Source organism: Bombina bombina, chromosome 1 (assembly GCF_027579735.1).
Source record: "Bombina bombina isolate aBomBom1 chromosome 1, aBomBom1.pri, whole genome shotgun sequence".
NCBI lineage: Eukaryota > Metazoa > Chordata > Amphibia > Anura > Bombinatoridae > Bombina > Bombina bombina.
The window spans coordinates 1,553,684,605-1,553,710,861 of record NC_069499.1 but is presented as its reverse complement, the minus strand read 5'-3'; the positions used below and the strand labels follow the sequence as shown (position 1 = coordinate 1,553,710,861).

The 26,257-nt window shown below is 43.2% G+C and overlaps 1 protein-coding gene across 1 annotated transcript in view; it reads left to right on the top strand.

The window, feature by feature from the left end:
* The window catches only part of FBF1 (Fas binding factor 1), a 208,204-nt gene that overhangs the window by 73,953 nt on the left and 107,994 nt on the right, over nucleotides 1–26,257 (top strand). The window contains exons 17-18 of the mRNA XM_053709181.1: nucleotides 20,324–20,367; nucleotides 20,609–20,704. Of these exons, the coding sequence (XP_053565156.1) occupies nucleotides 20,324–20,367; nucleotides 20,609–20,704 (140 nt within the window). The remainder of the gene's footprint in view (nucleotides 1–20,323; nucleotides 20,368–20,608; nucleotides 20,705–26,257) is intronic.

Below are 26,257 nucleotides of genomic sequence, written 5' to 3'. Positions count from 1 at the left end.
CATATTACATGTTACGTTTTCCTTAGGATAGCCTTATGCATGTCCTATCAAGTCTACCCATATTACATATTACTTTTTCCTTATGATAGCCTTATGCATGTCCTATCAAGTCTACCCATATTACATATTACTTTTTCCTTATGATAGCCTTATGCATGTCCCATCTAGTCTACACATATTACATGTTACTTTTTCCTTAGGATAGCTTAGGATAGCCTTGTGCATGTCCCATCAAGTCTACCCATATCTCATGTTACTTTTTCCTTAGGATAGCCTTGTGCATGTCCCATCAAGTCTACCCATATCTCATGTTACTTTTTCCTTAGGATAGCCTTGTGCATGTCCCATCAAGTCTACCCATATCTCATGTTACTTTTTCCTTAGGAAAGCCTTGTGCATGTCCCATCAAGTCTACCCATATTACATGTTACTTTTTCCTTAGGATAGCCTTATGCATGTCCCGGGCATTTTTGAATTCCTTTACAGTCTTTGTGTTTACCACCTCAAATGGAAGTTTATTCCATGAATCCACCACCCTTTCTGTAAAAAAATGCTTCCTCAAATTTCTCCTGAATCTGCTACCCTCTAACTTTAGATTGTGACCCCTTGTTTTGGCATTTATTTTTTTGTGAAAAATGCTTTCAGCTTCTATTTTATTAAGTTCCTTCATATATTTGAAGATTTCTATTGTGTCACCTCTTTCCCTTCTATCCTCTAAGCTATACATATTTAGATCATAGAGTCTTTCTTTGTACGTTTTATATTTTAGCTAATGGAGTAGCTATTACGGATCAAAGTTCTCTTAGAACCCTTGGATGAATATTATCTGGACCCACAGACTTATTTACTTTTATTTTTGATAAAAAAAGAAACATCTTCCTCTGGAAAAAAAAAAGTACTACTCACATTATTATTTATTGTTTAAGACACGATGAGTCCACGGATCATCTTAATTACTAATGGGATATTCACCTCCTGGTCAGCAGGAGGCGGCAAAGAGCACCACAGCAGAGCTGTTAAATAGCTCCTCCCTTCCCTCCCACCCCAGTCATTCTCTTTGCCTATGTTAGTGATAGGAAGTGGTAAAGTGAGGTGTTAGAATAGATTCTTCAATCAAGAGTTTATTTTTTTTAAAGTAGTACAAGATTGTGCTGCTTTGTCCTAGGGTGTAGCAGTAGTCCATATCAGTCTCTTCAGTAGAGCTTTGGTGACTTTAGAGCAATGGGAACTTGTGGGACATAATTCTCACTGCGCCTCCCATACTGATGCTGCCCTAACACTGAAAAACTGAGGGATTTTACTCAGGACTTTCGTTTATTTACAGGGCCATGGGAGGGAGAGGACCTCCTAAACCTGAGAACTGCCTTGCTGCCAAGCAGAAGAAGATGAGGTAAGTGCTGACTTTATTTCTGGGGGTAGAGGATCTCAGAAAAAAGTTTGGGCACTTTATTAATTTAGACCTCATTGAACTTGGACTTAGATTCTCCTTTTCTATTAGGAGACATCAGGGCAGTTAGAACGCAGGCACTGGGTGACATGTGTTTCATCTCCTGGCGGTCTCATCTAATAATAAAGCCGACTGGGAGATTTTATAATGAGATTTTACTTTGAGTGTGACAGAGTGTGTGCTCTAAGGGGGTTTCTCTGTCAGGTAGTGCTTTCGTACTGAACAGCTATTTAAACTGAAGCTGTTCAGTCTGTTCTCTTACTCTCGGTGGCTATACTTTGCCAATGGCGACCGGGAGATCACATATGAACTTTTGTTTATTTAGCTGGTAAACTGAGTGCTTGATAACAGGCTATGCAGCTGTTATTTGAGAGTGTACATTTTATCCCTTTGCTTCCGGTGCCTTTACTTAGACAATTGCGACCGGAGATGGCTTGTGAAACGCCCACGAGGGGCGGAGCTTGTAAATGGCGCCATTGTAGTTGCGCCTCCTTTCCTAGAGCTTCTGGTTATCGGAAGGAGCGGAGAAACTTCAGTCTTAGAATTAGCACTTTACAGACGGCACCTCCTTCCTTGCACTTAAGGTTACGGAAGGAACGGAGGATTTAGTGTCTGAGTACTTGCGCTTAAGATCAGTGCTACAGTTGATTTAAGGATGCAGTTCAGAGACTGTCTGACTCCTCAGCTGGGTTCAAGCTGAGATATAGAGGGCATTTTACAGTTCTAGAGTTCCTCCTGTACATATTCAACCTTTTATTTCCTCATTAAATAAAGAGGATTGCACTTGAACACTTAAAGAAACAATAACGTTTGTTATTTGTTAATTTTCATTAACTGCCAAATGTGAGTCAGTTTAAAAAAAAAAAAGTTGCACTTTAACATTTAAAGTGACAGTAACGTTTTGTTATATGTTAATTTTTATTAACAAAGGGTTAAGAATTTATTCTTCCATATGAGTCAGATGGATTATGAAAGTGTCCATTACATTTTATATCACACATGCAGTGCCCTGCGGTTCCTCGCAAACTCCATCTGGAGTTACTGACATTGTTTGTTAATGTCATGGCGATGTATGTTGTATTGTCTGCCTTTCCCATGCTACAGTGAAGACATCTGATGAAATGTATTTAATCAGATACAGTGGTAGCTATTCCTAATGTTTCCTCCGTGAGCTTGAAGAGGAAGATACTTATGTGGTATATGGGGGGAAAGTCTAAGACTCTGTCTGGGTAATTCCTTTATCTGTTACTAAAGTTCTTTCAGTTTAAGTGAAGCACCTACGTTTGCTTTCTGAGGAGGTTTTAACTTTCCTGAATGACTCCGACATTATTGGCGTAGTCAAGCCTAATCGGTATTGTGATCCTCCATGGTGTACGTAATTTTGAAGTACCCGAGAGGACTACAGATAAGACCGGGTACACTTTTTTTCTCCATCTCCTAACGCTAATGGATACTTGCTGTGTCAGACTCTGTTGGGGAGTCTTGGCCGACGGTCTCCTAGGAGGTATGAGAATGTATGTACTTCAGGATTTCCATAGGCTGCCTTCAGTGTTATCTTCACTAGTGTGGTAGTATATATAAATAAAAAAAAATAGAGGCCACTTAATGTGTTAGACACTCTCTTTAAAGTAATCCAGAACCGGATAAGGGCCTTGAAGTTATTCAACTTTTCTACAGATGCTTGCCTTCAGGGGGAGATAGGTTCAGGCTTCCTATAATGGCCCGCAGTACGTTATGGTTAAGATCCTGGTCTGCGGAGGTCTCATTTAAAGTCTAAAACTTTGGGTGAGAAATAAATCGAGTTTTCAAGGAAAATCCTTTACTCCCTTTTTCCATGCGGGAGCAGTTCAAGTCTTGGAATGGGGGAATGTAATTCAAAAGGTATGCTTTTGATTCAAGGGCAGCTAGAAGTTCCTGTCTCCGATTTGCAACATTCGAAATTGGTTTGAATTTAGGTTTCTCTTGTTAAGTGTAGTCAGTCCACGGGTCATCCATTACTTATGGGATATATTCTCCTTCCCAACAGGAAGTTGCAAGAGGATCACCCAAGCAGAGCTGCTATATAGCTCCTCCCCTCACACGTCATATCCAGTCATTCTCTTGCAAGTCTCAACAAAGAAGGAGGTCGCGAGAGGAGATAGGAGTTTTTTACCTAATTATTCTTCAATCAAAAGTTTGTTATTTTAAAATGGCACCGGAGTGTGCTGTTTTTTTTCTCTCAGGCAGTGTTTAGAAGAAGAATCTGCCTGCGTTTTCTATGATCTTAGCAGACGTAACTAAGATCCACTGGCTGTTCTCGCACATTCTGAGGAGTGGAGTAACTTCAGAAAAGGGAATAGCATGCGGGGTTCCCCGCAAATGAGGTATGTGCAGTAATATTTTCTAGGAATGGAATTGACTAAGAAAACACTGCTGTTACCCATATGATGTAAGTACAGCCTTTCATGCAGTAGTAGCGACTGGTATCAGGCTGATAAATGTATGCGCAGTTGAGTTATTTTCTAGGGACTAGAATTTGACTGGGAAAATACTGTTAATACTGTAATAAATGTATGAGCCTTAACTGCAGTAGAAGCGACTGGTAGCAGGCTCAGTGATAACTTTGCATAACACTGGAAAGTTGTTTTTAAAACGTTTACTTGCATGTTATTCGTTTTTGTGAGGTACTTTGGTGATAAATCTTTTTGGGCATGATTTTTTTCCATATGGCTAACGTATATTTCTGCATAGAAACCGTTGTAACAGGTCTCCCACTGTTGTAATATGAATGGGAGGGGCCTTTTTTAGCGCCTTGTTGCGCAGTTAAAATTCTAGCACAGTCTTCCTGCTTCTTCCTCCTTGATCCAGGACGTCTCCAGAGAGCTCAGGGGTTTTCAAAATTCATTTTTGAGGGAGGTAATCAGTCACAGCAGACCTGTGACAGTGTGTTTGACTGTAATAAGAGCGTTAAATCTTAAATTGATTATCCGTTTTTTGGGTATTGAGGGGTTAATCATCCGTTTGCTAGTGGGTGCAATCCTCTGCTAAATTCATACATTTACTGTTATAATTGTTGGCTATAACTGAATTGGTTCATTGTTATTTCAACTGTGACAGTTTTTTGTGTTTTAAAAGCGCTGCAGCGTTTTTTTCTATTGCTTGTAAATTTATTGAAAGATTTTTTCCAAGCTTGCTAGCCTTCATTGCTAGTCTGTTTAAACATGTCTGATACAGATGAATCTACTTGTTCATTATGTTTAAAAGCCAATGTGGAGCCCAATCGAAATATGTGTACCAATTGTATTGATGTTACTTTAAATAAAAGTCAGTCTTTACTGGTAAAGAAATTATCACCAGACAACGAGGGGGAAGTTATGCCGCCTAACTCTCCTCACGTGTCAGTACCTTCGCCTCCCGCTCAGGAGGTGCGTGAGATTGTGGCGCCAAGTACATCAAGGCCCTTACAAATCACTTTGCATGATATGGCTAATGTTATGAAAGAAGTATTATCTAATTTGCCTGAATTAAGAGGCAAGCGCGATAGCTCTGGGTTAAGGACAGAGCGCGCCGATGACACGAGAGCCATGTCCGATACTGCGTCACAATTTGCAGAACATGAGGACGGAGAGCTTCATTTTGTGGGTGACGGATCTGATCCGGGGAGACCGGATTCAGAAATTTCAAATTTTAAATTTAAGCTGGAGAACCTCCGTGTATTACTAAGGGGAGGTGTTAGCGGCTCTGAATGATTGCGACACGGTTGCAATCCCAGAGAAATTATGTAGGCTGGATAAATACTATGCGGTACCGGTGTGTACTGACGTTTTTCCTATACCTAAAAGTCTTACAGAGATTATTAGCAAGGAGTGGGATAGACCCGGTGTGCCCTTTTCCCCTCCTCCGATATTTAGAAAAATGTTCCCAATAGACGCCACCACTCGAGACTTATGGCAGACGGTCCCTAGGGTGGAGGGAGCAGTTTCTACTTTAGCCAAGCGTACCACTATCCCGGTGGAGGATAGTTGTGCTTTCTCAGATCCAATGGATAAAAAATTAGAAGGTTACCTTAAGAAAATGTTTGTTCAACAAGGTTTTATATTACAGCCCCTTGCATGCATTGCGCCCGTCACTGCTGCAGCGGCATTCTGGTTTGAGTCTCTGGAAGAGGCTATTCGCACAGCACCATTGGATGAGATTATGAACAAGCTTAAAGCCCTTAAGCTAGCTAATGCATTTGTTTCGGATGCCGTTGTGCATTTAACCAAACTCACGGCTAAGAACTCCGGATTCACCATCCAGGCGCGCAGAGCGCTATGGCTTAAATCCTGGTCAGCAGATGTAACTTCTAAATCTAAATTGCTTAATATTCCTTTCAAAGGGCAAACCTTATTCGGGCCCGGTTTGAAAGAAATTATTGCTGACATTACTGGTGGTAAGGGTCACACCCTTCCTCAGGACAGGGCCAAATCAAAGGCCAAACAGTCTAATTTTCGTGCCTTTCGTAATTTCAAGGCAGGAGCAGCATCAACTTCCTCCGCTCCAAAACAGGAAGGGACTGCTACTCGTTACAGACAGGGTTGGAAAGGCAACCAGTCCTGGAACAAGGGCAAGCAGGCCAGAAAACCTACTTCTGCCCCTAAGACAGCATGAAGAAAGGGCCCCCTATCCGGAAACGGATCTAGTGGGGGGCAGACTTTCTCTCTTCGCCCAGGCCTGGGCAAGAGATGTCCAGGATCCCTGGGCATTGGAGATAATATCTCAGGGATATCTTCTGGACTTCAAAACTTCTCCTCCACAAGGGAGATTTCATCTGTCAAGGTTATCAACAAATCTAATAAAGAAAGAGGCATTTCTACGATGTGTACAAGACCTCTTAGTAATGGGAGTGATCCACCCGGTTCCGCGGACGGAACAAGGGCAGGGTTTTTACTCAAATCTGTTTGTGGTTCCCAAAAAAGAGGGAACCTTCAGGCCAATCTTGGACCTGAAGATCTTAAACAAATTCCTAAGGGTTCCATCGTTCAAGATGGAAACTATTCGAACAATCCTACCCATGATCCAAGAGGGTCAATATATGACCACAGTGGACTTAAAGGATGCCTACCTTCACATACCGATCACAAAGATCATTATCGGTACCTAAGGTTTGCCTTTCTAGACAGGCATTACCAGTTTGTAGCACTTCCCTTCGGGTTGGCTACGGCCCCGAGAATTTTTACAAAGGTTCTGGGCTCGCTTCTGGCGGTACTAAGACCGCGAGGCATAGCGGTGGCTCCGTACCTAGACGACATTCTGATACAAGCGTCAAGTTTTCAAAATGCAAAGTCTCATACAGAGATAGTTCTAGCATTTCTGAGGTCGCATGGGTGGAAAGTGAACATGGAAAAGAGTTCTCTGTTACCACTCACAAGGGTCCCCTTTCTAGGGACTCTTATAGATTCTGTAGAGATGAAGATTTACCTGACGGAGTCCAGGTTATTAAAAATCCTAAATGCTTGCCGTGTCCTTCATTCCATTCCAAGCCCATCAGTAGTTCAGTGCATGGAAGTAATCGGCTTAATGGTCGCGGCAATGGACATAGTGCCATTTGAGCGCCTGCATCTCAGACCGCTACAACTATGCATGCTAAGTCAGTGGAATGGGGATTACTCAGATCTGTCCCCTTTACTAAATCTGAACCAGGAGGCCAGAGATTCTCTTCTCTGGTGGTTGTCGCGGGTTCATCTGTCCAAAGGAATGACTTTTCGCAGACCAGATTGGACGATTGTAACAACAGATGCCAGTCTACTAGGCTGGGGTGCAGTCTGGAACTCCCTGAAGGCTCAGGGATCGTGGACTCAGGAGGAGAAACTCCTCCCAATAAACATTCTGGAGTTAAGAGCAATATTCAATGCTCTTCTAGCTTGGCCTCAGTTAGCAGCACTGAGATTCATCAGATTTCAGTCGGACAACATCACGACTGTGGCTTATATCAACCATCAAGGGGGAACCAGGAGCTCCCTAGTGATGTTAGAAGTCTCAAAGATAATTCGCTGGGCAGAGTCTCACTCTTGCCACCTGTCAGCGATCCACATCCCAGGCGTAGAGAACTGGGAGGCGGATTTTCTAAGTCGTCAGACTTTTCATCCGGGGGAGTGGGAACTCCATCCGGAGGTGTTTGCTCAACTGATCCATCGTTGGGGCAAACCAGAACTGGATCTCATGGCTTCTCGCCAGAACGCCAAGCTTCCTTGTTACGGATCCAGGTCCAGGGACCCGGGAGCGGTGCTGATAGATGCACTAGCAGCCCCTTGGGTTTTCAACATGGCTTATGTGTTTCCACCATTTCCGTTGCTACCTCGTCTGATTGCCAGGATCAAACAGGAGAGAGCATCGGTGATTCTGATAGCGCCTGCGTGGCCAAGCAGGACCTGGTATGCAGACCTAGTGGACATGTCGTCCTGTCCACCATGGTCTCTGCCTCTGAGGCAGGACCTTCTAATTCAGGGTCCTTTCAACCATCCAAGCCTAATTTCTCTGAGGCTGTCTGCATGGAGATTGAACGCTTGATTCTATCAAAGCGTGGTTTTTCGGAGTCGGTAATTGATACATTAATACAGGCTCGGAAACCTGTTACCAGAAAAATTTACCATAAGATATGGCGTAAATATTTATATTGGTGTGAATCCAAGAGTTACTCATGGAGTAAGGTTAGGATTCCTAGGATATTGGCTTTTCTACAAGAAGGTTTAGAAAAGGGTTTATCCGCTAGTTCGTTAAAGGGACAGATTTCTGCTCTGTCTATTCTTTTACACAAACGTCTGGCAGAGAATCCAGACGTCCAGGCTTTTTGTCAGGCTTTGGCTAGGATTAAGCCTGTGTATAAGACTGTTGCTCCTCCGTGGAGCTTAAACTTGGTTCTTAAAGTTCTTCAAGGAGTTCCGTTTGAACCCCTTCATTCCATTGATATTAAGCTTTTATCTTGGAAAGTTCTGTTTTTGATGGCTATTTCCTCGGCTCGAAGAGTCTCTGAGTTATCTGCTTTACATTGCGATGCTCCTTATCTGATTTTTCATTCAGACAAGGTAGTTCTGCGTACTAAACCTGGGTTTTTACCTAAGGTTGTTTCTAACAGGAATAGCAATCAAGAGATTGTTGTTCCATCATTATGTCCTAATCCGTCCTCAAAGAAGGAACGTCTTTTGCATAATCTGGACGTAGTCCGTGCCCTGAAGTTCTACTTACAGGCAACTAAAGATTTTCGGCAAACTTCTTCTCTGTTTGTCGTTTATTCTGGTCAGAGGAGAGGTCAAAAGGCTTCGGCCACCTCTCTCTCTTTTTGGCTTCGTAGCATAATACGTTTAGCCTATGAGACTGCTGGACAGCAGCCTCCTGAAAGAATTACAGCTCATTCCACTAGAGCTGTGGCTTCCACCTGGGCCTTTAAGAATGAGGCCTCTGTTGAACAGATTTGCAAGGCTGCAACTTGGTCTTCACTTCACACTTTTTCAAAATTTTACAAATTTGACACTTTTGCTTCTTCGGAGGCTATTTTTGGGAGAAAGGTTCTTCAGGCAGTGGTTCCTTCCGTTTAAAGTTCCTGCCTTGTCCCTCCCATCATCCGTGTACTTTTGCTTTGGTATTGGTATCCCATAAGTAATGGATGACCCGTGGACTGACTACACTTAACAAGAGAAAACATAATTTATGCTTACCTGATAAATTTATTTCTCTTGTAGTGTAGTCAGTCCACGGCCCGCCCTGTCTTTAAGGCAGGTTTAAATTTTGATTAAACTCCAGTCACCACTGCACCCTATGGTTTCTCCTTTCTCGTCTTGTTTCGGTCGAATGACTGGATATGACGTGAGGGGAGGAGCTATATAGCAGCTCTGCTTGGGTGATCCTCTTGCAACTTCCTGTTGGGAAGGAGAATATATCCCATAAGTAATGGATGACCCGTGGACTGACTACACTACAAGAGAATAAATTTATCAGGTAAGCATAAATTATGTTTTTTCCTTCCAAGGTTCTGTCTTTTAAGGTTTTCAGTAGACCAGTAGACAGAATGAGAGGCGCTCTTACTTTTGTCGGGGGCTTCTCCGACCTGGGAGTTTCTGTTCCTGGTCTCCGAGAGGGAACTGTCAGGTTGATATTATTCATGAGTCTAATCAAGATGGAAGCTATTCGTTCCATTCTTCCTGGGGTCCAAGAGGGTCAATTCATGGCATATAGGACATGCACCTACATATTCCTATTCATCTGGATCATCACAGCTTTAAGGGTTTGCCTTTCTAGGCAAATGATTCCAATTTGTGTTATTCCCTTCGGTTTTGCTACAGCTCCCAAAAGATTTTCTCTGAGTTTTTGGGGTTGCTGTTGGTGGTGCTTCGGTTACGGGGCATTGCAGTGGCGCCCTATTGGGATGACATCCTGATCCGGGCGTCATCCTTTCTACAAACAAGATTCCTCACGGACTGCAAGTTATAGTGGTCCGGTAGATAGCTTAGCCACCTCGCAACCAGAGAGTTGGGAGTTTGAATCCAGCTGCAGCTGAGTTTAAATATTATCTTTTTTTCTGTGATTACTCTGTTGGAAGGTGAATTTGGAAAGGAGCTGTTTATTCCAAACAAAGACTATTTTTATTAGGATCCTTGTAATTTTTCTGGCAGAGGTCAGCAAATTAAGGATTTTGACTCTGGTCTAGTTCTGCAGTTCACTTCTTGGCCATCAGTGGCTCAGTGCACGGAAGTATCAGGCTGATGATTGCCGCGTTGGACATCATCCCATTTGGTCGGGTCCACTTCATTCCTTTGCAGTTAAATTTGTTCAAACAATGTAATGAGGTTTATGCAGACTTCCCTCCTCAAATTTTACTGGAAGCAGGAGACCAGGGATTTTTTTTTCTACAGTGGCTACCTCTCTGACATAGCTTAGTGGCTAGCACAACTGTTTGGAAAGCAGAAGGTTGGGAGTTTAGATCCTCCCATAGGTGCCAGTTCATCTGCACCAGGGATCTTGCTTTCGCAGATCGTCTTGGGTGATTGTGACAATAATCGCCAGCCTTCTAGAATGGGGGCTGGGGATATCTAAAGGTTCAGGGTGTTTGGACTCAGTCAGAGTCTGTTTTACCTATAAACTCTCTGGAGCTGAGAGCGATCTTCAATGCTCTTCTGGCCTGGGCCCAGTTAGCCTCTGCCCAGTTTATCAGGTTCCAGTCTGACAACATGACTTCTGTGACTTACATCAGGGAGGAACGAGGAGTTCCTTAGCGATGACAGAAGTAGTCAAAATAATCCAGTGGGCGGAAGCCTACTCCTGCTGTCTGTCGGCGATCCACAGGGGTGGTCGATTGAGAATGCCAAACTCCTGAGATACGGGTTAAGGTCCAGGGATCTTCAGGCAGAACTGATTGATGCTCTGACAGCCCCTTGGGCTTTCAGTCTACCATACCTTTTTTTCCTCCGTTTACTCTTTTTCCTCGGGTCATTGCTCAAGTCAAGCAGGAGAGGGCGTCGGTGATCCTCATTGCACCGGCCTGGCTTCGTAGAATCTGGTATTCAGATCTGGTAGAGATGTTATCTCTTCCACTTTGGAGTCTTCCTATGAGGAAGGACTTTCTAATTCAAGGGTCCTTTCTTCCCCAAATCTAGTTTCTCTGACGCTGTGTGCTTGGAGATTGAACGCTTAATTTGATTTAAGCAGGGTTTCTTCTGTTAAGTGTGATCAGTCCACGGGTCATCATTACTTCTGGGATATTAACTCCTCCCCAACAGGAAGTGCAAGAGGATTCACCCAGCAGAGCTGCATATAGCTCCTCCCCTCTACGTCACTCCCAGTCATTCTCTTGCACCCAACGACTAGATAGGAGGTGTGAGAGGGCTATGGTGATTATACTTAGTTTTATATCTTCAATCAAAAGTTTGTTATTTTAAAATAGCACCGGAGTGTGTTATTACCTCTCTGGCAGAGTTTGAAGAAGAATCTACCAGAGTTTTTGCTATGATTTTAGCCGGAGTAGTTAAGATCATATTGCTGTTTCTCGGCCATCTGAGGAGAGGTAAACTTCAGATCAGGGGACAGCGGGCAGATGAATCTGCATAGAGGTATGTAGCAGCTTTTATTTTCTGACAATGGAATTGATGAGAAAATCCTGCCATACCGATATAATGTCATGTATGTATACTTTACACTTCAGTATTCTGGGGAATGGTACTTCACTAGAATTACACTGTAAGAAGTACATAAAGCTGTTTAATAACTAGAAATTATGTTTAACGTTTTTGCTGGAATGTAAAATCGTTTTCATTTGCTGAGGTACTGAGTGAATAAATGTTTGGGGCACCATTTTTCCACTTGGCAGTTTGCTTAATCTTTTTCTGACAGTTTCTGTTCTCTCTCACTGCTGTGTGTGAGGGGGAGGGGCCGTTTTTTGGCGCCTTTTCTATGCATCAGTTATTTCAGTCAGCAGCTCATTGTATTTCCTGCATGATCCGGTTCATCTCTACAGAACTCAGGGGTCTTCAAACTTATTTTGAGGGAGGTAATTTCTCTCAGCAGACCTGTGAGAATTATAGTTGACTGTGATAAAAAACGTTTATTCTGTAATTGTTTCCTGCTTTCAGAATTTGTTATCTTTGCTATTGGGATTAAACCTTTGCTAAAGTTGTGTTGTTTACAAGGATTGAGGCTATAACTGTTTCAATTTATTAATTTTCAACTGTCATAGATTTTCTGTGCTTCTTAAAGGCACAGTACGTTTTTAATATTATTCTAATTGAATTGTATTCCAAGTTGCAAGTTTATTTGCTAGTGTGTTAAACATGTCTGATTCAGAGGAAGATGCCTGTGTCATTTGTTGCAATGCCAAAGTGGAGCCCAATAGAAATTTATGTACTAACTGTATTGATGCTACTTTAAATAAAAGTCAATCTGTACAAATTGAACAAATTTCACCAAACAACGAGGGGAGAGTTATGCCGACTAACTCGCCTCACGTGCCAGTACCTGCATCTCCCGCTCGGGAGGTGCGTGATATTGTAGCGCCGAGTACATCTGGCCGGCCATTACAAATCACATTACAGGATATGGCTTCTGTTATGACTGAAGTTTTGGCTAAATTACCAGAACTAAGAGGTAAGCGTGATCACTCTGGGGTGAGAACAGAGTGCGCTGATAATATTAGGGCCATGTCAGACACTGCGTCACAGGTTGCAGAACATGAGGACAGAGAACTTCATTCTGTGGGTGACGGTTCTGATCCAAACAGACTGGATTCAGATATTTCAAATTTTAAATTTAAACTGGAAAACCTCCGTGTATTACTAGGGGAGGTGTTAGCGGCTCTGAATGATTGTAACACAGTTGCAATACCAGAGAAAATGTGTAGGTTGGATAAATATTTTGCGGTACCGACGAGTACTGAGGTTTTTCCTATACCTAAGAGAATTACTGAAATTGTTTCTAAGGAGTGGGATAGACCCGGTGTGCCGTTCTCACCCCCTCCGATATTTAGAAAAATATTTCCAATAGACGCCACCACACGGGACTTATGGCAAACGGTCCCTAAGGTAGAGGGAGCAGTTTCTACTTTAGCTAAGCGTACCACTATCCCGGTGGAGGATAGCTGTGCTTTTTCAGATCCAATGGATAAAAAATTAGAGGGTTACCTTAAGAAAATGTTTGTTCAACAAGGTTTTATATTGCAACCCCTTGCATGCATTGCGCCGATCACGGCTGCAGCGGCGTTCTGGATTGAGTCTCTGGAAGAGAACATTAGTTCAGCTACTCTGGACGACATTACGGACAGGCTTAGAGTCCTTAAACTAGCTAATTCATTCATTTCGGAGGCCGTAGTACATCTAACTAAACTTACGGCGAAGAATTCAGGATTCGCCATTCAGGCACGCAGGGCGCTGTGGCTAAAATCCTGGTCAGCTGATGTTACTTCTAAGTCTAAATTGCTTAATATACCTTTCAAAGGGCAGACCTTATTCGGGCCCGGGTTGAAAGAGATTATCGCTGACATTACAGGAGGTAAAGGCCATGCCCTGCCTCAGGACAAAGCCAAAACTAAGACTAGACAGTCTAATTTTCGTTCCTTTCGTAATTTCAAAGCAGGAGCAGCATCAACTTCCTCTGCACCAAAACAGGAAGGAGCTGTTGCTCGCTACAGACAAGGCTGGAAACCTAACCAGTCCTGGAACAAGGGCAAGCAGACCAGGAAACCTACTGCTGCCCCTAAAACGGCATGAATTGAGGGCCCCCGATCCGGGATCGGATCTAGTGGGGGGCAGGCTTTCTCTCTTCGCCCAGGCTTGGGCAAGAGATGTCCAGGATCCCTGGGCGCTAGAAATAATATCTCAGGGATACCTTCTGGACTTCAAATACTCTCCTCCAAGAGAGAGATTTCATCTGTCAAGGTTGTCAACAATCCAAAGAAAGAGGCGTTTCTACGCTGCGTACAAGAGCTCTTGTTAATGGGAGTAATCCACCCAGTTCCACGATCGGAACAGGGACAGGGGTTTTACTCAAATCTGTTTGTGGTTCCCAAAAAAGAGGGAACTTTCAGACCAATCCTGGACTTAAAGATCCTAAACAAATTCCTAAGAGTTCCATCGTTCAAGATGGAGACTATTCGGACAATTTTACCTATGATCCAAGAGGGTCAGTACATGACCACTGTAGATTTAAAAGATGCTTACCTTCACATACCGATTCACAAAGATCATTACCGGTACCTAAGGTTTGCCTTCCTAGACAGGCATTACCAGTTTGTAGCTCTTCCATTCGGATTGGCTACAGCTCCAAGAATCTTCACAAAGGTTCTGGGTGCTCTTCTGGCGGTACTAAGACCGCGGGGAATCTCGGTAGCTCCATACCTAGACGACATTCTGATTCAAGCTTCAAGCTTTCAAACTGCCAAGTCTCATACAGAGTTAGTACTGGCATTTCTAAGGTCACATGGATGGAAGGTGAACGAAAAGAAAAGTTCACTCGTTCCACTCACAAGAGTTCCCTTCCTGGGGACTCTTATAGATTCTGTAAAAATGAAGATTTACCTGACAGAGGACAGGTTAACAAGACTTCAAAGTGCTTGCCGCACCCTTCATTCCATTCAACACCCGTCAGTGGCTCAATGCATGGAGGTAATCGGCTTAATGGTAGCGGCAATGGACATAGTACCCTTTGCACGCCTACACCTCAGACCACTGCAACTGTGCATGCTAAGTCAGTGGAATGGGGATTACTCAGACTTATCCCCTTCTCTGAATCTGGATCAAGAGACCAGAAATTCTCTTCTTTGGTGGCTTTCTCGGCCACATCTGTCCAGGGGGATGCCATTCAGCAGACCAGACTGGACAATTGTAACAACAGACGCCAGCCTTCTAGGTTGGGTTGCCGTCTGGAATTCTCTGAAGGCTCAGGGACAATGGAGTCAGGAGGAGAGTCTCCTGCCAATAAACATTCTGGAATTGAGAGCAGTTCTCAATGCCCTCCTGGCTTGGCCCCAGTTGACAACGCGGGGTTTCATCAGGTTTCAGTCGGACAACATCACGACTGTAGCTTACATCAACCATCAGGGAGGGACACGAAGCTCCCTAGCTATGATGGAAGTATCAAAGATAATTCGCTGGGCAGAGTCTCACTCTTGCCACCTGTCAGCAATCCACATCCCGGGAGTGGAGAACTGGGAGGGCGGATTTCTTAAGTCGTTCAGACTTTTCATCCGGGGGAGTGGGAACTTCATCCGGAGGTCTTTGCCCAAATACTTCGACGTTGGGGCAAACCAGAGATAGATCTCATGGCGTCTCGACAGAACGCCAAGCTTCCTCGTTACGGGTCCAGATCCAGGGATCCAGAAGCAGTCCTGATAGATGCCCTGACAGCACCTTGGGACTTCAGGATGGCTTACGTGTTTCCACCCTTCCCGATGCTTCCTCGATTGATTGCCAGAATCAAACAAGAGAGAGCATCAGTGATTCTAATAGCACCTGCGTGGCCACGCAGGGACTTGGTATGCAGATCTGGTGGACATGTCATCCTGTCCACCTTGGTCTCTACCTCTGAAACAGGACCTTCTGATACAGGGTCCCTTCAAACATCAAAATCTAACTTCTCTGAAGCTGACCTGCTTGGAAATTGAACGCTTGATTTTATCAAGACGTGGGTTTTCTGAGTCAGTTATTGATACCTTAATACAGGCTAGGAAACCTGTTACCAGAAAGATTTACCATAAGATATGGCGTAAATACCTATATTGGTGTGAATCCAAAGGTTACTCTTGGAGTAAGGTTAGGATTCCTAGGATATTGTCTTTTCTACAAGAAGGTTTAGAAAAGGGTTTATCCGCTAGTTCATTAAAGGGACAGATCTCAGCTCTGTCCATTCTGTTACACAAACGTCTGTCAGAAGTTCCTGACGTCCAGGCTTTTTGTCAGGCTTTGGCCAGGATTAAGCCTGTGTTTAAAACGGTTGCTCCACCATGGAGTTTAAACCTTGTTCTTAATGTTTTACAGGGGTGTTCCTTTTGAACCCCTTCATTCCATTGATATAAAGTTGTTATCTTGGAAAGTTCTATTTTTAATGGCTATTTCCTCGGCTCGAAGAGTCTCTGAGTTATCAGCCTTACATTGCGATGCTCCTTATTTGATTTTTCATTCGGATAAGGTAGTTCTGCGTACTAAACCTGGGTTCTTACCTAAGGTAGTTACTAACAGGAATATCAATCAAGAGATTGTTGTTCCTTCTTTATGCCCAAATCCTTCTTCGAAGAAGGAACGTCTACTGCACAACCTGGATGTAGTCCGTGCTCTAAAATTTTACTTACAGGCAACTAAGGAATTTCGACAAACGTCTTCTCTGTTTGTCGTTTACTCTGGGCAGAGGAGAGGTCAAAAAGCTTCTGCTACCTCTCTTTCTTTTTGGCTTCGTAGCATAATTCGTTTAGCTTATGAGACTGCTGGACAGCAGCCTCCTAAAAGGATTACAGCTCATTCCACTAGAGCTGTGTCTTCTACTTGGGCCTTTAAGAATGAGGCCTCTGTTGAACAGATTTGCAAGGCTGCAACTTGGTCTTCGCTTCATACTTTTTCCAAATTTTACAAATTTGACACTTTTGCTTCATCGGAGGCTATTTTGGGAGAAAGGTTCTTCAGGCAGTGGTTCCTTCTGTATAAAGAGCCTGCCTATCCCTCCCGTCATCCGTGTACTTTTGCTTTGGTATTGGTATCCCAGAAGTAATGATGACCCGTGGACTGATCACACTTAACAGAAGAAAACATAATTTATGCTTACCTGATAAATTCCTTTCTTCTTTTGTGTTATCTGTCCACGGCCCGCCCTGTTTTAAGGCAGGTAAATATTTTTTTAATTTATACTCCAGTCACCACTTCACCCTTGGCTTTTTCCTTTCTCGTTGGTCCTTGGTCGAATGACTGGGAGTGACGTAGAGGGGAGGAGCTATATGCAGCTCTGCTGGGTGAATCCTCTTGCACTTCCTGTTGGGGAGGAGTTAATATCCCAGAAGTAATGATGACCCGTGGACTGATCACACTACAGAAGAAAGGAATTTATCAGGTAAGCATAAATTATGTTTTTTCTGAATCGGTCATTGAAACCATGGTCCAGACTCGTATGCCTGTGACCAGTAAGATTTACTTTAAGATTTGGCGGAAATATCTATATTTGTGCGAATCCAAGGGCTACTCTTGGAGTAGAGTTAGGTTTCCTAGAATTTAGCCTTTCCTCCAAGAGGGTTTGGAGAAAGGTTTATTGACAAGTTCTCTGAAGGGGCAAATCTCTGCCTTGTCTATTTGTTACACCAAACGTCTGGCAGCAGTTCCAGATGTTAAATCTTTTTGTCAGGCCTTGGTTAGGATCAGGCCTGTGTTCAAACCAGTTACTCCTCCTTGGAGTTTGAATTTAGTTCTTAAAGTTCTGCAGCGGCCTCCGTTTGAGCCTATGCATTCCCTAGATGTTAAGCTTTATTTACTGTTGCTATTTCTTCTGCTCGTAGAGTTTCGGAACAATATGCATTGCAGTGTAAACCTCCTTATCTTAATTTCCATTTGGATAAGGTAGTGTTGCGTACCAAGTTAGGGATTCTTCCTAAGGTTGTTTCTGATAGGAACATTAATCAAGAGATGGTTGTTTCTTCCTTGTGTCCCAACCCTTCTTCCCAGAAGGAACGTCTTCTGCACAGTTGGGATGTAGTTCATGCTTTGAAGATTTATCTGCAGGCGACTAAAGATTTTAGTCAGTCTTCTGCTTTGTTTGTGTTTTTCTCAGGAAAACGTAAGGGTCAGAAAGCTTTGGCTACTTCTCTTTCTTTTTGGCTGTAGAATATTATGCGTTTTGCATATGAGACTGCTGGACGACAGCCTCCAGAGAGAGTTACAGCTCATTCCACGAGGGCTGTTGCTTCCTTATGGGCATTCAAAAATGAAGCTTCTGTGGAACAGATTTGCAAGACTGCAACTTGGTCCTCTCTACACTCTTTTTAAAATTTTTACAAGTTTTGACACTTTTGCCTCGGCTGAGGCCGCTTTTGGGAGAAAGATTCTTCAAGCAGTGGTGCCTTCCGTTTAGGTTTCCTGTCTTGTCCCTCCCGTATCATCTGTGTACTCTAGCTTTGGTATTGGATACCATTAGTAATTAAGATGATCCGTGGACTCGTGTCTTAAAAAAAGAAAATAAAATTTATGCTTACCTGATAAATGTATTTCTTTTTTGACACGATGAGTCCACGGCCCGCCCTGTTCTAGTAGACAGGTTGTGGGTTATGTAAACTTCAGACACCTCTGCACCTTGGCTTTTCCTTTCTCTTCCTAACTTCGGTCGATTGATTGGAGTGGGAGGGAAGGGAGGAGCTATTTAACAGCTCTGCTGTGGTGCTCTTTGCCACCTCCTGCTGACCAGGAGGTGAATATCCCATTAGTAATTAAGATGATCCGTGGACTCATTGTGTCAAAAAAGAAATAAATTTATCAGGTAAGCATAATTTTTTTTTTACAGTAACATCCCTTAATAGAATCTCACTATCTTTACCATCTGTTGTAAAGACTGAACAAAAGTTTGCTATTTGTTTATCTTCTTCCACTACTCTATCATCATTCTTGAGTCTAACTATCCCTCTGTTAGTTTTTCTCTTTTCACTGATATATTTAAAGAATGTTTTGTCACCTTTTTTTTACAGATTGTAATTGATTTTCTCTTCTGCATCAGCTTTAGCTTTTCTGATTAACTGCTTTGTCATCTTTTGATGAGTTCTCCATTTTTCCTTATCCTCTTCTTCTTTGAATTTTTTTTATAGACTGTCTTTTTTGTCTTAACTGCATGTGCTACTTCTCTTAAACTATATTGGTTTTCTTTTACTTATACAAACAAGCCTAATACAGTGTTTAGTTGCATCTAGAATAGCATTTTTAAAATCTTCCCACTATTCTTGTATTCCTGTAATCTGTGCCATCCCTTTTAGAGATGCATCTAGGTATCTGCCCATGTACTTTTGCCTGAATATTAAACCATACAGACTGATGATCACTAGAGCCTAAGTTCTCACCCACAGTCACCTCAGATACTATACCGCTGTTTGTAAGTACTAAATCTAATATAGTTCCTTTATAGAATAGTTTGATAAAGTGGCATTTTACGCCCCCCCCCCCCCCATTTCTACAGGGTCTTTTAATACTGAAGTGAAGAATTGGGGAAGTGACATTGTCTGTATGGAATTGGCTTGATTTGTTACGCTTCAGACAAAACATGGGGCTTATAACACACCAGTTATGAATTCTACCTGGGCAGTCGCTCTTTGCAGAACACACCTTTTTATTGTTAGAATGGGTTCATATTTAGAATTTTTCTTTCATAGCCAATGATGTAAACATTTCAACTAAGCTCAACAGTTATTTCACAAGCAGAACTTTGATGTTAGCATCAAAAACATTTGTGGTGGAAGGGCAGGATATATGCAATACAGAGGGCGATATTCTGCTATATTCTATGCTGTAGACCATTGGTTTTCAAACCTGTCCTCAGGCCTAACAGACCACATTTTATGGATATCTGAACTAGAACACAGGTGAATTAATTAGCTGATTAGTAAACATGGTTATTTCACCTGCTCTTATCCAATGTAATACTGAAAATATGGCCTGTTGGGGAGGCCTGAGGACAGGTTTGAAAACCAGTGCTATAGACCAACCACATTTATGCAATGAGAAGCTGACTCTTGTCAATGAGCAAATTGCAAGCAATAGATGCTGTTTGAGCACTTCTAGCAAATTGTCTTCAGCTTGGTTCCATGTGCTGCCTGCCAAGCCCAACAAGGACTGAATAGACATCTTATCCCTTCCCCACTGATTGTCCTTTTACTACACACCATGTACTCTTGACACTAATGACATTCTGACATGAATTCCTTGTTGCTCCACCCACACAGGGAACTCTGAAACCCAAATTAATACTGCTGCAGTTATGGGATTCTGGTATTAATTCTGTTAATTCCAATTATCATACTTTTTCCACTCACTCGAATACAGATCACATATAACCATGGCACTATTCCCCTTATGTTATGCTATCTTGTTCTAAAGCTATATATTGCTTATAGAACATAATACCTGTAATCTTCCAGCATTTACTATAGCTAAGTCAATGAATGTTTCAGAAAGTCTGCTTATTGTATTATAGTGCTTAGCCACGAAGTAGTCTGCTCCAATGATGAAAATGGCATTTATTATATGTAACTAATCAAATATTGTTTCACTTGTGTTTATATTATGTCTAAACTTTTTTCTATCTTCTTTCTGAAGTTGTTTTTGTAATTGGTGACCCCTTTGCTGCTTTTCTCACTCTTCAACCCTCAGTTTCTCTCTTTCGTGCCCCCATAGTAACAACTTCCTGTGCTTTGTCTTTCAGTTGCTGCTTCACTTCCAACAGAACCTGTGAGAGCTATTTCTCAGGTGAGTAATAAAATTGTAGAACCTGCTTGATCTTCACCTCTCTCTTTTATATAATTAAATATCTTCTAGCTCTGTAAATTCTTACCAATTACTGATTTTAGAGTAAAACATCTAAGTGGACCCTTATCTTGATCTCACTGTGACTTACCAGGTTGGGGAAAAGTTGTTAACATCATTGTGCCTTTGGCATCACCCATCTTGTACTGACTGGTATTGCTCTTAACTGTATACTCTGTTCCAGCAACCGGTGCTTCCTCTGACAGCTAACAAGACATTGAGTGAGGATGATGAAGCTTTTCTGCAAGCAAAGAGACGTGTTCTGGATTTGGAGGCACAGGTATGTGGCCAGAAGGTTGAGGGTTATTCAGGTATGGAAGGTATGTTAATGAAGTAGGAATGTTTCTCTTACATGGTGTATCCAGTCCACGGATTCATCCTTACTTGTGGGATATTCTCAATCCCTACAGGAAGTGGCAAAGAGAGCACACAGCAGAGCTGTCCATATAGCTCCCCTCAGGCTCCGCCCCCCCCAGTCATTCTCTTTGCCGCTCTAACAAGTAGCATCTCCACGGGAGGGTAAAGAGTATGTGGTGTTAGATTTGTAGTTTTTATTTCTTCAATCAAGAGTTTGTTATTTTAAAATAGTGCCGGTTTGTACTATTTACTCTGAGGCAGAAAGTGATGAAGATTTCTGCTGAGAGGAAAAAGATTTTAGCATGTTGTAACTAAAATCCATTGCTGTTCCCACACAGGACTGTTGAGTACCGGAGAACTTCAGTTGGGGGGGAACAGTTTGCAGGCTTAACTGCTTAAGGTATGCTCAGTCACTTTTTTTCTAACAAAACTTGGTAATGCTAGAAGACTGACAGAAATCCCCATGTGGGAAGGTAAGCCATATTCTGAGACTCAGTATAGAAGGATGGCTTAGTTAAAGGGCTTAAACACTGGTGGACACTGTTATGGGCTAAATCGATTATTTTATTACTATAATCTCATGTTTGCAAAGGTGTTTTTTATGTTTGGAACACTTTTTGGGGTTTTAATACGCCTGGCATATTTTTAGACACCTAATTAGGCTTGGGAAGGCCCCACAACTCCGGAGTGAAGAGGGAGGGGGCCTCATTTTCGCGCCTCAGTTGCAAGACAGCTTCATGCAGCTTCACGTGTAGAGTCCAGAGATTGCTGGAGGACTCCAGGGAGGTTTATTTTCGTCCAAAAGTAATCCCCAAGGAAGGTAGGGCCACAGCAGAGACTGTGGCATCGTGCTGTAGTGTGTTTAACCGGTAGCCTGCTTCAATTTGCTCCGGTTTGGGCAATAAGCGGTTAATTGTCTTGAAACTTCGTTTGCAATCATTTCAAAGCATTAGGATCATATGGTGAAAATTTCATAAAGATTGGATGTTTTTTGGAGATTTGGTAAAAAAGTGTGTGCTTTTTATTATTTAAAGGCACAATAACGTTTTTTCAAAAAGTGTTTTTTACTGTATTTGAGTGCTGTCTAAGTCTGTCAAACATGTCTGAGCCTTCAGATAGACCTTGTTCTATGTGTTTCAAAGCCATGGCGGTACCCCCATTGCATTTGTGTTTAAAGTGTGCTAAGGTATCTAAACATTTTAAAGACCATGCAGTGACACTTAAAAATGTAGCCCAAGATTATTCTTTAACGGAAGGTAACGAGGACAGTCCTTCTTCCTCTCCCCATGTGTCGACACCAGTTACGCCTGCGCAAGCGATGCCTAGTACCTCTAGCGCATTGGCCCCTATTACCTTACAACAATTAGCAGCAGTTATGGATAATTCCCTTGCAGCATTTTTATCCAAACTGCCAGTTTTTCCAAAGAAGCGTGATAGCTCAGTTTTAAGAACAGAGGATGAGCAATCAGAAGCTTTGGATGATTTATCTGTAGTACCCTCACAACACTCTGAAGTGGCAGTGAGGGACGGTCTGTCCGAGGGAGAAATTTCTGACACAGGAAAAGTTACTCAGCGGGCAGAGTCAGATTCCTTAGCGTTTAAATTTAAGCTGGAACACCTCCGCGTCCTGCTTAAGGAGGTTTTAGCTACGCTGGATGATTGTTACCCCATGGTGGTCCCAGAAAAATTGTGTAAAATGGACAGGTTTTTAGAGGTCCCTGTATACACTGATGCGTTTCCGATCCCGAAGAGGGTGGCGGATATTGTGGATAGGGAGTGGGAGAGACCAGGTGTACCTTTTGTTCCCCCCCCCTGTCTTTAAGAAAATGTTCCCCATAAATGACCCCAGACGGGACGCGTGGCAGACGGTCCCTAAGGTAGAGGGAGCAGTTTCAACACTTGCTAAGCGTACAACTATCCCAATAGAAGACAGTTGTGCTTTCAAAGATCCTATGGATAAAAAATTGGAAGGTTTACTGAAGAAAATCTTTGTTCAACAAGGTTTCCTTCTTCAGCCAATTGCCTGCATTATTCCTGTAACTACTGCAGCGGCTTTTTTTGGTTTGAGGCACTGGAGGAGTCGCTCCAGAGGGAGACTTCATATGACGAAGTCATGGATAGAATTCATGCTCTAAAGCTAGCTAATTATTTTATCACTGATGCCGCTTTCCAAATAGCTAAGTTAGCGGCGAAAAATTCAGGTTTTGCCATTATGGCGCGAAGAGCGCTTTGGCTCAAATCTTGGTCGGCTGACGTGTCGTCCAAAACAAAGTTACTAAACATTCCTTTCAAGGGGAAGACCCTTTTTGGTCCAGAGTTGAAAGAAATTATCGCGGATATCACTGGGGGGAAGGGCCATGCCCTCCCGCAGGATAGACCGTTTAAGGCCAAAAACAAGGCTAATTTTCGCTCCTTTCGCAACTTCAGGAGCGGACCTGCTTCAACCTCTGCTGCCGCAAAGCAGGAGGGTAACGCTTCACAGCCCAAAGCAACCTGGAAACCCTTGCAGGGCTGGAACAAGGGTTAACAGGCCAAGAAACCTGCGTCTGCTACCAAGACAGCATGAAGGGGTAGCCCCCGATCCGGGACCGGATCTAGTAGGGAGCAGACTTTCTCTCTTTGCTCAGGCTTGGGCAAGAGATGTTCCAGATCCCTGGGCATTAGAAATTGTTGCTCAGGGGTATCTTCTAGAATTCAAGGACTCTCCCCCAAGGGGAAGGTTCCACATTTCTCGTTTGTCTTCAGACCAGACAAAGAAAGAGGCGTTCTTACGCTGTGTAGAAGATCTTCTAAAGATGGGAGTGATACACCCAGTTCCAGTTTCAGAACAAGGACTGGGATTTTACTCAAACCTGTTTGTAGTTCCCAAAAAGGAAGGAACTTTCAGGCCAATCCTGGATCTAAAGATTCTAAACAAATTCCTCAGAGTTTCATCTTTCAAAATGGAAACCATTCGGACAATCTTACCGATGATCCAGGAAGGTCAATATATGACTACCGTGGATCTAAAGGATGCGTACCTACATATTCCTATCCACAAAGATCATCATCAGTTCCTAAGGTTCGCCTTTCTGGACACGCATTACCAGTTCGTGGCCCTTCCTTTCGGGTTGGCCACCGCTCCCAGATTTTGACAAAGGTGCTAGGGTCCCTTCTAGCGGTACTAAGACCGCAGGGCATTGCAGTAGCACCTTACCTAGACGACATCTTAATACAGGCGTCATCTTTTCACAGAGCCAAGGCTCATACGGACATGGTTCTGGCCTTTCTAAGGTCTCACGGGTGGAAGGTGAACGTAGAAAAGAGTTCTCTGTCCCCGCTCACAAGGGTTCCCTTCCTGGGAACACTAATAGACTCGGTAGAAATGAAAATATTTCTGACAGAGGTCAGGAAGTCAAAGCTTTTAACTACTTGCTGAGTTCTTCATTCCATTCCTCGGCCTTCAGTGCATGGAGGTAATCGGATTAATGGTTGCGGCAATGGACGTAGTCCCTTTTGCCCGAATTCATCTAAGACCACTGCAACTGTGCATGCTCAAACAGTGGAATGGGGATTATGCAGATTTGTCTCCTCAAATACAAATGGACCAGAAAACCAGAGACTCTCTTCTCTGGTGGTTGTCTCAGGATCACCTGTCTCAGGGAATGAGCTTCCGCAGACCGGAGTGGATCATTGTCACGACCGATGCCAGTCTGTTAGGCTGGGGTGTGGTCTGGGACTCTCTGAAAGCTCAGGGTCTATGGTCTCGGGAAGAATCTCTTCTCCCGATAAACATTTTGGAACTGAGAGCGATATTCAATACGCTCCAAGCTTGGCCTCAACTAGCGGAGGCAAAATTCATCAGATTTCAGTCGGACAACATCATGACTGTAGCGTACATCAGTTATCAGGGAGGAACAAAGAGTTCCCTAGCAATGAAGGAAGTAACCAAGATCATCAAATGGGCGGAGGATCACTCCTGCCACCTATCTGCAATTCACATCCCAGGAGTAGACAACTGGGAGGCGGATTTTCTGAGTCGTCAGACTTTTCACCCGGGGGAGTGGGAATTCCACCCGGAGGTGTTTGCTCAGCTGACCCAGCTATGGGGTATTCCAGAGTTGGATCTGATGGCGTCCCGTCAGAACACCAAACTTCCCCTTTACGGATCCAGATCCAGGGATCCCAAGGCGGCATTGATAGATGCTTTAGTAGCGCCTTGGTCATTCAGTCTAGCTTATGTCTTTCCACCGTTTCCTCTTCTCCCTCGGCTAGTAGCCATAATCAAACAGGAGAAGGCTTTGGTAATTCTGATAGCGCCTGCGTGGCCACGCAGGACTTGGTATGCAGACCTAGTGGACATGTCATCGGTTCCACCATGGAAACTGCCATCGAGGCAGGATCTTCTAATACAAGGTCCTTTCAAGCATCCAAATCTAGTTTCTCTGCAACTGACTGTTTGGAGATTGAACGCTTAATTCTAGCTAAGCGTGGGTTCTCTGAATCAGTTATAGATACTCTGATCCAGGCCAGAAAGCCTGTCACCAGGAAAATTTACCATAAGATATGGCGTAAATATCTTTGTTGGTGTGAATCCAAGGGTTACTCGTGGAGTAAGATTAGGATTCCAAGGATATTGTCTTTTCTCCAAGAAGGATTGGAGAAAGGTTTGTCAGCTAGTTCCTTAAAGGGACAGATATCTGCTCTGTCTATCCTGTTACACAAGCGTCTGGCAGCTGTGCCAGACGTTCAGGCGTTTGCACAGGCTCTAGTTAGAATCAAGCCTGTCTACAAACCTGTGGCTCCTCCCTGGAGTCTAAATTTAGTTCTTTCAGTTCTTCAAGGGGTTCCGTTTGAACCTTTACATTCCATAGATATTAAGTTATTATCATGGAAAGTTTTGTTTTTGGTAGCTATTTCTTCTGCTCGAAGAGTTTCTGAATTGTCTGCTTTGCAGTATAACTCACCCTATCTGGTGTTCCATGCAGATAAGGTTGTTTTGCGTACCAAACCTGGTTTCCTTCCAAAAGTGGTTTCTAATAAGAATATTAACCAGGAAATCATTGTTCCTTCTCTGTGCCCTAATCCAGCTTCTAAGAAGGAACGACTGTTACACAATCTTGATGTGGTTCGTGCTTTAAAATTCTATTTAAATGCAACTAAGGATTTCAGACAAACATCATCCTTGTTTGTTGTCTATTCTGGTAAGAGGAGAGGTCAGAAAGCAACTGCTACCTCTCTTTCCTTCTGGCTGAAAAGCATCATCCGATTGGCTTATGAGACTGCTGGACAGCAGCCTCCTGAACGAATTACAGCTCATTCCACCAGAGCTGTGGCTTCCACATGGGCTTTCAAGAATGAGGCTTCTGTTGAACAGATTTGTATGGCAGCGACTTGGTCTTCACTGCATACATTTGCCAAATTTTACAAATTCGATACTTTTGCTTCTTCGGAGGCTATTTTTGGGAGAAAGGTTTTGCAAGCAGTGGTGCCTTCC